The 11,242-nt window shown below is 41.9% G+C and overlaps 1 protein-coding gene across 1 annotated transcript in view; it reads left to right on the top strand.

Moving 5' to 3' along the window:
* Positions 1-9,861, top strand: part of LOC109315231 (cilia- and flagella-associated protein 52-like) — a 36,032-nt gene extending 26,171 nt beyond the window's left edge. Inside the window, exons 4-9 of the mRNA XM_019542827.1 lie at positions 514-614; positions 1,517-1,688; positions 2,371-2,393; positions 7,430-7,532; positions 8,332-8,443; positions 9,330-9,861. Of these exons, the coding sequence (XP_019398372.1) occupies positions 514-614; positions 1,517-1,688; positions 2,371-2,393; positions 7,430-7,532; positions 8,332-8,443; positions 9,330-9,505 (687 nt within the window). The 3' untranslated portion in view covers positions 9,506-9,861. The remainder of the gene's footprint in view (positions 1-513; positions 615-1,516; positions 1,689-2,370; positions 2,394-7,429; positions 7,533-8,331; positions 8,444-9,329) is intronic.
* Positions 9,862-11,242: the final 1,381 nt, after the last annotated feature.

Below are 11,242 nucleotides of genomic sequence, written 5' to 3'. Positions count from 1 at the left end.
AGGTCCCTTCCAGCCCTGATGTCTATGAAATCTATGAAATGATCTGACCCAGTAAATATCAGTGCTTATGTACTTTTGTAATATCTAAAAGGAAAAAAAGCTATGAAAGGATGAATTTAGGCAATAACAGAGAATGCTACAATAAGGTAAAGTTGTGCATTCATACTCTGTTCTACAACCTCTGTAGGCTCAGTGCTATTGCTCCTTTTTACACCTTGCCAGCAAAGTTCTTTGGGTAGATGTGATATCTTTTATTAGACCAACTGAGCTACAACTTAACATTTTTACACTAACTCTTAATATACCCATATCTAATAAAGGCTTTCTCCATTTTCATTTTGAAGATGCTCCTTTTTACTTGGCAGTGGAGGCATACTAATAGAACAATATTTGAATGATGTAAGGACTGCCCCAGGGAGCATGACAAAGACTTGGTTGTACTATTCAACATGGCTGCATCAATATAGAGATGCTGCTTCAATATAATTGTGTTTTAATCCTGTTTTCTCCTAGAGACTCACAGCTTTGCTTTTGCTGAAGACAGGAGATTTAGTATTTGGCACCGGAGGAGGGATTGTAGCTCCCTTTAAAGGCTCAAACCACAAATCAATCAAGTGAGTCTATAGATTGAAGTAGCATAAGGATGTAGTGGTGCAGAGTGGGAAAGTGATGGGGCAGTAATGTACACACTCCAGATACCAGTTTTGATACTTTTTAAGTAAAAAGACAGTAGACATTGTTGACATGGACAATAAAATAAAGTGGAGACTGGTTGAAATATACTGCAGAGACTTGTTCTATTCCTTTGCAAATGTTAATTTAAATATCCCCTGTTCATTTAAAATAATTTGTATAAATGTCAATTTGTGTAGCTCCCCTGAAGCCAATGAAATTATACCATTTTATAACAGCTGAGGCTATGACCCTTGAAGTTAACAAGTAGTTGTAAGAGACACTGGATTCAAAAAGGGTTTTGTCAATAGCTTTATAAGCAAGTGTATAAAAAAGTGTGCGCCTAAGTACTTATACCACCTCTGCTATGCTTACAAAACAGTTGCTGGCATCATTTCCCACTATGTAATTTGTGGATTGTGCATGTAGTTACTTATTGCAGTTGCATTGTTTGCATAGGCAACCTAGGCGGGCACTTCTGAAAGCTTAGCAATATATGGTTTAAACTATTCCCAAAACATCTCAACTGCCTGGTATACTGCTGGGTATTTGCTACTGAAGTGCACTTTAGTTAAAAAAAAAAGGTGTGTTGTTATCTTACAATGTGGTCCAAAGGATGTGTGTATGTGCTTGTGCTTTTGGTCTGTGCTGTACTACGGATAACATGAAGTGCTAATGAATTTGACAGAAAATGGAGCATTGGTCTTGACAAGGCTGCTGCCTGTTATGGAGAATGGTGGGAGATGACGGCGAAGTGGAGGCCAAATAAAAAGTGGGGGGAAGGAGAACATTATAAGAAAAATCAGTATCAAGTTCAGGTCAAACTTCTGTTTTATTTTAACAGGAAAATTCAGGTCCAAGGTGGTGTCACTTCCTGGACACTCAGAGGTCAAGGTCACCAGTTCTTTGCAGGAACAGAAGAGTCCCAGATTTATCGAATTAACTTCACTGAGTTTAAAGAGGAATGCATTGCCACCTGTCATAACAAAGCAATTAATGACATCATTTTCCCCCCTGTAAGGATAAGTAGAGGAGAGCCTTTATATCCTTGAAAAGGAGGTGGGGGGAGGGTGGGAGGAGGTGGAGATTTGACTAAGATACCTGTACAACACTTTTTAGCCAGGCGATTCCCAAAGCTTCTTACATAATTTACTTGCATGTAGGAGTCCCCTCATCCAGCATTTCAGTGCAGCCAATTTAGTTGCTGAATTAGAAAGCTGTTCAGGAAGTGACAAATAACAAATGGATCAAACCTCCAGGAGGTTCTTCCAGGAAGAATTTTAAACTGAAGCACTGTAATTACACAAATTTGTGTAACAGCAGTGTTAACACCCTACACAAGAGGTAGGCAAGCTTTTCCAGCTGTAGGCCAGACTTACCTACCCTGTGTCAGAAAGAAGGACAAGTGCTAGGATGCAGCTGGTGCTATTGCTTGTCCCTGTGGCAGCTTGGAAAAATCACCCACAGCCGAAGCCCCCTGCCACAGAGTCCCAACGTCTGCAAGCTTGATGCAAAGGTTTTGCAGGCTGGATCCAGCCCCTGGGCTGTAGTTTACCAACCCTTGCCCTATACCATACTCATGGGGAAAATGCCATGAAGCCTAAGCCAGGAGGCCCTTCACTAATCCATATCTTTGCATGCAATGCATCTTTCAATATTTCTTGCATTTATTGTCTTAAGTGGTGCTGATATTTGCAGATATGGCAGACAAGGTTCTTTAGGTAAATATGATATCTTTTATTAGACCAACCAAATAGTTGGAAAAAATATTCTTTGCAAGCTTTCAGGTAGAAACACCCAGGGACCTGACAGAGTTTGTTGTTTCTTCGAGTTCTCTCCTGGGTAGAATGGAAGCCAGTATGCGAAATACTGGTTTGAAAATGCAAATGCATGGCAGGGGGGATCAGAGGCCCTGTGAGACTATAAGAGACAGTGCAGGGAGAGGTGAGGTGGGGGGAAGGAGAAGAAGAATGTAGCTGGTATGATGCAGACAGGTTATCTGGGGTTATCAGATGGCAGGGAGGTTATAATGTGCCATAAACCCAATGTCTGTATTTAGTCCAGACACAGTTCTTTGGGTAAACCTGGTATCTTTTATTAGACCAACTCAAATAGTTGGAAGAATTCTTCTTTGCAAACTTTCGGGTATAAATATCCTTCATCAGGCTAAATATACATCATATGCATATTTAGTTCATGATTTTTTGTATCCAGTAGGTTGATGAAGTGAAGTTCGTAGGCTTGTCTATGAAAGGTATTTTGTAAATTCTCTTTGAGGATTAGAACTGAGAAATTTTGTGAGAAGTATGCACCCACAGGTAGTTGTGTATTTTTGTCTTTGATAAATTTTCAGTGTGCATTCATTCTGGTACGCAGTTGTTGTTTGGTTTCTCTTACATATTTTCCAGGGGGTCATTTGGTGCACTGGATGAGATATATTACATTTCTGGGGGTGTAGCTGTAATATCCAGGAATGGTGATGGTTCTGTTGTGGGGGTAGTTATTGTGGGGGTGGTGAAGAGGTGTTGGGAGGTTTTACATTTTTTTGTCCCAGCATGTTCTGGATCTATTCAGTGTGCTTTGAGCCATAAGAATTTTGCTTCTGGTGACTAGGTTGCCGAGGTTTGGTGCTTTTTTAAAGGCTAGGATGGGTGGTTCTGGAAAGATCTCTTTAAGAACTGGGTCTTCTTTTAGTATGGGTTGCAGTTGTTTGAAGATTTTTCATATAGGTTCCAGGGATGGATGAAACATCATAACTAATGGTGTGCGATTTGTGAGGATTTTCTTTTTGTACTACAGCAAATCTTCACATAGTATCCAGGTGGCTCTTTCAAAAATATGATCCATCTCTACTGTGGAGTGTCCTTGTTGGGTGGATGCCCTTTTGAGATTCATGAGGTCACGTGTATTCTCCTCAGTGCAAATTTGGTGGTATGGACTTGGCTGTAAATGAGAGCTTCTTGGCATGTTTAGGGTGCATGCTGCTTCTGTGTAGATATGTATGTTGGGCCTTGGGTTTCTTTTATAGAGTGGTTTATTTTACCATTTTGGATATTGATAAGGGTGTCCAAAAAAGAAAACAAAAGCAATAGTCTGATGGAGGGGTGATGACTGTTTAATTTTTGGTGGAAATCAATCAAGGCGCTTGTACACATGTGTTAGTGCATACAGTTGTATAAGTGGCAAAACACGTGTCAGTGCTGAGAAAGCGGTGGTGGTGCACTTTTGAACTAAAACACATTGGAGGTGTTTTAGTTCAAAAGCACACTACTGCCATTTTTTGCACACTGATGCACATTTCACCACTTACACAACTGCACGCAGCACAGTGCACACCAACTTGTGCATGGAGTAGACTCTGTTAATTGAGTCTGCTCTGACCTGCCGGATCTCCGGTGCATTGCAAGACAAAAAGGTATGTGTATAAATGCCCTCAGAAACCGAAAGGTTTTGGTCTAAATGATGAAGATGTTATCTATGCATCTCGGGTATAGCATGGGTTTAGTGCAGTTCTTAAGGAATTCTTCTTCCAGGTGGGCCATAAAAAGGTTGGTATATTGTGGGGCCAATTTGGTGCCCATAGCTGTGCCCATGGTTTGGAGGAAGTGTTGGTTGTTGAAACTGAAGTTGTTGTATGTGAGGATGAAGTATATGAGTTCAGTGCTATCCTGAGGTTTGTACTCCAACTTGTAATCTCAGTCTTGTGGATATGTGAGGCAGGCTTGGATGCCATCCTGGTATGGGATGTTGGTGTCACTAAGCTAGTTACATCTGTGGTGACTAGGAAGGTATTCCTGGGAAGGTGGTCTGTTTCTGAGTTTTTTGCAGGAAGTCCATTGTGCCTCAGATAAAACTCAGTCTTTGGGTGATGAGCGGTTTAGGATGCATTCAATGAAGCCTAGTATTTCTTCCATTAGGGTTCTGTGGTTGGAAGTGATAGGTCTGTCGGGGTTCCCTTGTTTGGGGATTTTAGAGAGCACATAAAAAGTCCATTAATTGGGTAGTAGAGGGAATCAGGATCTGAAGTTTTTTGTGTAGTTCAGATGGAAGTGATGTGATGGTGGTTTTGAGTTTTGAGGTGAAAAGGGGAGTTGGATCTTCCTCTAGTTTTTTTAAAGTAGGTAGTGTCAGAGAGTTTTCTGCTGGCTTCTTTTATGTAGTCTTCATGGTTCTACCTTGGAAAATTACTACAGTAGAGTCTCTCTTACTTATCTTTTGGCTTCCTTCCACTTCCCTTCTCTACCTTTTGTTTTCCTGATTTCTGCCTATTTACATTCTCAGTGACATCCTGTCACTCTTTTCACTTCTTTCATTCCTTGGAGATTGAAAAACAGCAGAGACCCTCTATGCCTGTAGAAGGATGATTGCACCTGAAAACTTGAAAATAACTTTTTTCCAATTAATCAATTGATCTAATAAAAGATATCAGATCTACTCAAGTAACCTGGCTTGCCTATGTCCTTAGACCAAGGCTAGATATCAGGAGGCGCTACTTCACGGTCAGGGCGGTTAGGATCTGGAACTAACTTCCAAGAGAAGTGGTGCTGGCTCCTACCCTGGGGTCTTTAAGAGGAGGTTAGATATACACTTTGCTGGGGTCGTTTGACCCCAGTACTCTTTCCTGCCATGGCAGGGGGTCGGACTAGATGATCTACTCAGGTCCCTTCCGACCCTAGAAACTATGAAACTATGGCTACAACCAAAAACCCAGCTACATTCGTCAGCTACATTCTTCCCCCCACCCTGACCTCTCTCACCTGTTGTTTCACAGGGCCTCTGATCCCCCCTGCCATGCATTTGCATTTTCACAGACCAGCATTTTGCATGCTGGCTTCCATTCTACTCAGGAGAGAACACAGAGAAACAACAAACCCTCCCTGCGCCTGAAGAAGGGTGTTTGTGCCCAAAAGCTTGCAAAGAACAATTTTTCCAACTATTTAGTTCATCTAATAAAAAGACATCACATTTACCTAAAGAAACCTTGTCTACCTATGTCAGCTACAACCAACAGCGCTGGCAGATGTGGCTGCGTTCGTGTTCTCCAATTTAAAGCTTTGAACATCATGTAATATCCGAGTAACACAGCTGTTGAAAGTGATTTTTTTGGGTCCGTGGGCATCGTTTACAATTTGACAATATGACATGTTACATTAAATTCAGGACTCATGATATGCAATGCTAAGTTTTACCAGAGTGCCTTCTGTTCACATTCTTCTTGTGAACAGCCAGCAACATTTCCCCCTTACTGTGAATATTGGGATCACAAGATTTCATAAAAATGATGGATCAGTCACTTCCTTTCCAAATGGAGAGTGGCAGTTTGATCCAGAAGGTAGTTTTGAGTTTTGGCATGCTGCTGTTGTGTCCCCTCCTGACATGACATGAAACGTCAGACCCTATAAAGGTATAACAAAATCCATGAAATATAAATCAGAAGTACAAGAAACCCTTGCAAACAAACCTGCATCTTTAACTTAATGAGTAAATTACCAAGGCCTTTGGAGTAATCTTATGCTCACATACCTAATGCACCCCATGCAAGAGAGGCATTCAGATGAGCTGGATTTGGAGATGTTTATAAGGACTATATCACTGCGTATAACTTGAATTACTTATCCGTTATCAGCTTTTGAATAGCATAGATCACAAGCTTTGAAACCCAGATTTAAATGCTTTTCTCTGTCATGATTTAATCCAACATGGTTAAACTTCTGATATTATCCTACTTTATAAAGCATCCCTGGATACTTAGCTTGAAAGGTGATACATTTTGATGTATCAGTGTTTGCTTTCTCTGTCCTTCTGGCTCTTTTTTATGGGGGTGGGTAGTGTTGTTGGACAAGTTGTGTGATCATTTCGTAATATACCTAGATTTCACTGTCAACTCTGGGTGGTATGTAGGTTGGTTATTGTCATACATAATTGATATAGCACCTTATTATATATGCACTTAATTTCATCTTCAAAAAATGGGGGCAGTAATTTAAAATAACTGGGGGGGGGGAGTTAAAGCTACCTGTTTATTTTTAAACATCCTGCCTCTTTGCCATCAGTGATTGGGATGCATTTTGACTCAAACAAGAGTTAACAGCCACTAGCTTAGTCACTTCTGTTTCTGTTGCTGAAAAAGACAACCTTTTCCTCTAATAGCACCTATAAACTCTAAGATCAGCTAGACTTTCCAGTGTAACTTTGTCTTCTTTTTAAAATATATAAGGCTTCTGACTGCTGAATGAAAAAATACACACATTCTTAAACAGAATAAAAATGTTTTCATATTAATTTCAACTTCCAAAGAAAAAAAAGTGACCAGGTTTTCTTCTATGAATCTGAGAATCTAAAGGCTTATGCAGCATTTTGGGATGCACTTGAACAGACTTTTGCAGTTTAGTCTAACTGTTCCAAAAGCATTCCCCATCTAGTACCTGTGGAAGAAATCAAACTTTGCATTGTGGTTGATGCAGAACTGACAGAGCCAGCTTTTCTTTATTTAGGGCTATACTGTGATCACAGGGAGGATTCCATACAGCAAGGGGAATCACCCACTTGTCTGTTTTAAAGGATTTCTCGAAGTTTACAAGCATATTTATACTTAAGACAGAGAAAGAGGGAAATGAAACAGGCTTCAGAGAACTCCAATCTCAGAGTAACGTATGCAAAGGAGATGTCTGCTGTGCACAGGAGATGAAGTTAGCTCTGGCAGAGTGATCAGTTTGGATAAATCTCTGACTCAAGCTGCTTTGTGGGTATTTTCTAGACGTCTTATAAGGAATCAGATGATCCTGGCCAACACTTTGTTCCAGTGTGTTTGTTACCATCCTGAAGAGTTCCAGATAATCACAAGTGGAACAGACAGAAATGTAAGTAAAGCCACAGGAAGTCAGCTTGAAGTAACTCAGAGACCCAAGGGCATGGCAGCAAGTTTTGTCATTGACTGGGGGGTCCAGCTTCCAATCAGAATCGAGCCAGACCAGGAGCATAAGGATAGGTAAGTAGGCAGGGCGTGAGCCTTAGGTCCTGCCCAAAGGGAGAGGCTACTATGTATGTGTGTGCTATGCACATGAGTGCATGCATGTATGTGTGAGAGTGGGCATCCTGGGAAGTGTAGTTCCTGCTGTTGAGGAAATATGTCATCTCTTTTTTGCTTGTTTGTTTGTTTTTGCTACCAAAGAATAGTTTCTAGAGCCGCCAGGGTCAGAGGAACTGCAAGGATGCTGCATGAGAAGGGGAAAGGCAGAGTGGAGGGGAGGGAGGATTGCCCAGGGTGCAATAGCAGCTGGTTACACCTCTGAATCAGGCTGTGATCAAGACAGGCCTTGTCAACCAACATAGCCTTCCCCTGGAAAAACCAGGACCTATTAGGTAAAACAGACACTGGGTCCCACATGTTACTTATGATTTCTGTAACATGGACAGTGCTAAACATGTCTTCCAGAAACAATGGAAATCATCATGGTTCAAGCACCTACTTTGAATGCCTTCAAGAGACATATGGATGCTTATCTTGCTGAGATCCTATGATCCCTGCTGACTTCCTGCCCCTGAGGCAGGGGGCTGGACTCAATGATCTTCCGAGGTCCCTTCCAGCCCTAGTATCTATGAATCTATGAATTACGCTAATTCTGTATAACTGAATTTCCTTGCTGGTCTGGTTCCTAGATTGGCTGGTGGGAGGTATTTGATGGTTCTGTGATCAGAGAACTGGAAGGCTCTGTGAAAGGTTCCATTAATGGGATGGACATCACATCTGATGGGACTCACTTTGTTACAGGTATGTGGATGAGAAGAATCTGAATAAAAAATGCTGGGAGAGGAGAAGGCAATGCCATCAAAAGGAGGGCAAAGAAATAACAGAGACCCCCTGAGAGCTTAAAAAGGTAGACAGGACAGAATAAAATAAGGTTTCTCTCGGAAGGAAAATAACAGGTATCACTGTAGGGAAATACTTGCAAAAATGCTGTGGGCATGGTCCTGCAAGATGCTGAGCTCAATGTGCTCTCACTGAAGTCATATGAAGATGGGAGTGCTCTGTGCTTCCCAGGGTCACCTTCTCAATACCTGTCTGCCACAGAGAGTACATGGCATTAGGGTTACAGCAGGGATAACTTTGATACTTGCTGTCTCATGACTTGGAGGGCATCCATGCTCCAGAAGCCTAGAGACCTCCCTGGTATATTGAAAATATGGGGATGACCCACGTTTGCCCAAAGGCAGTCCAACATGAGCACTGGGGTACACATGCCCAGCCATTCTCACATGTCCTCTGTGACCCTGGCACTGTAGTGGCAGAGAAACACTATGCTACTAGGCAGGCATGTGGTTAAAGCTGCAGACTTTATGTCTAGGGACCAAAATCCCTTAATTTATCTTGTTAAATCAGCCTTAAGAGGGAATTCTCTTTGAAGGCCCTGAATATTCCAGGTATTTGTACATCTCTGGATAGAGCTCCTTTTGATATGTTAGTGGAGGAGCTTATGCTGAGCACCATACTGAACCCCAAATACTGAGACTTGGTGCCTCATGGGCCAGAAAGTGCATTGCCACTGCAGTGCTCAGGGCCCTTTTCCCTTCCTAATGCCAGGACAGAATTACACCCCTCCCCCAAAAAAGAAGAAAGCACTATGTAACCACCCGTTCTTCCTTTGTGCCCAACACAGGTGGTGATGACCATCTGGTGAAAGTGTGGGATTACGATACAGGTGAGGTGACTCATGTTGGTGTGGGTCACAGTGGCAGCATCAGGCGACTCAAGATCTGCCCTGGGAACAAGTACATCGTGAGTGTGAGTGCAGATGGTGCTATCCTGCGATGGAAACACCCACACTCACACTAACAGTCGGCACAGAAACTACAATACCAGTTTTTAGAAAATCTTTTACCTTCCACTTGACACTGTTGAGAAATGTGCAAATCCTTCTACTAGGGAAGGGTTATTTTGATAGTGTCCAGTGTGAATTAGCCAGGCTCATTTTCTTTCTAATACCTGGTAAAACAGATAGTTTCAGAGTACAAAGCACTCCTGTTGATTCAGTTGCAGTTGGGGATGCTCTCCTCTTCTGAATATCAGGCTCAGGAAGTTATATTACTGGTTGTGCCCTGTTACTATATTCTGGACAACTCCAAGTCTCTCTCTCCCCCTTCTTCTTCACAATGAATAACTTGTTGTATAAATACAATGTTCTGTGTTCATTTTTGTTTGTCTGGTTCTAATTATGCCAAAAGGCTTTTCTGCTTCAAGCCAGAAATGTAATTGTGAAACCCTTCAGATATAAAATTTTAACCAAGAGGTTCAAAACTACATGAAGGGACCTGTTTCTCAGAGGGCTGGAGCTTACTAGTTTTTGAAAATGAGGTTTTTCTACATTGTCTCTAGGTGAGCATCCACAATTACCAGTCATTTGAATAAATTTTGCCCAAGCTTTTCTAGGATAAACCTATTGTAATCACATACATTTTCCTATTCAAAATACATACCTGAAATACTTTATTCTCTTGCATACCACCTGCCCCTAAATAAGACATGTCTTGCAGAAGGCAGAACGTAGAAATAAAAGATTTTTCCAGAGTCATGGATGACTGTGTGACATAGAGTAAACCCTCTTGGAAATATTGAGCATCCAGGAAGCGTGGCATCCCAGGAAACAGTCTGGGTGAGGCAGCAGGGACCTCCTGATATGGCAGGACCCAAGACCCTTGCAAGGGCAGTACCATGCCTGTTACTACTTTACTGTAAACAGCTTTTATATAAGTTCCAGTAAATAATGAAGTGCTGTTTCCACACTACAAACCTCACCAATGTACTACAGACTGCATGCAGCTGCTCACTTGCCCTGAGCCAGCTCAAGTGCTCCTTGAGGCACAAGCTACAATGCGCAGCCAATAGCTGGGGTTTTGAGAGGGTTAACGAGGGATCCCACCCCTTCTGTGTACTAGAACCAGAGACAAGAGGCAGCTGTTTTGGCTCCAGAAGCAAGCAGATGCTGTGCTTTAATATTCTTCTCTGGTTCTCTTCTAGTGAAGAAAAATCATTGTCCCTGCTTAAGAGACAAACCCCAATTTGGGAGGACTGATTGCATGTGGAATGCAAGTAAATATGGGCACTGACTGTGTCTGATGCTAAGTGCGCTGCATCATATCTGGTATTACACTGTCACCTCTTTCAAAAACTGCTTGTTTGAAAATCCAGTTAGTTCAGATAGGACAGTTCTGAAGGCTGAAGGCATTACATGTCTGGGAGACTGTAATAAATTATAATTTTAGCAGTGTTGCACTCTTTAACATGAATACTTCCAGGCAATTTAGTTGGATCAGAAAGTGTTTTAGAGGAAGTGCCAGCCAGACATTGTTATGCCCAGAATCTTAGTATTTGCAGTACAAGGTGTGTAGTGAGAGGAGAGGGAACTGGAGGATTACGGAGCCACAGAGGTCATGTGAGGTTTTTTATATGCCATCCAGGATGATTATCATTTGTATTGCAATTAGGGTGGTGTGTTGGGCTGGTTGTGTATGTGCTTATGGGCTGGGGCTCAGGAGTGCCAGAACACAAGCTTCCTTTGGCACAGAAGCTCAC

This window comes from Crocodylus porosus, unplaced genomic scaffold, assembly GCF_001723895.1.
Source record: "Crocodylus porosus isolate Cpor-Errol unplaced genomic scaffold, CroPor_comp1, whole genome shotgun sequence".
NCBI classification, from domain to species: Eukaryota; Metazoa; Chordata; order Crocodylia; family Crocodylidae; genus Crocodylus; species Crocodylus porosus.
Note: the sequence above shows the minus strand (reverse complement) of the source record. Positions and strands in the feature narration are given on the sequence as shown.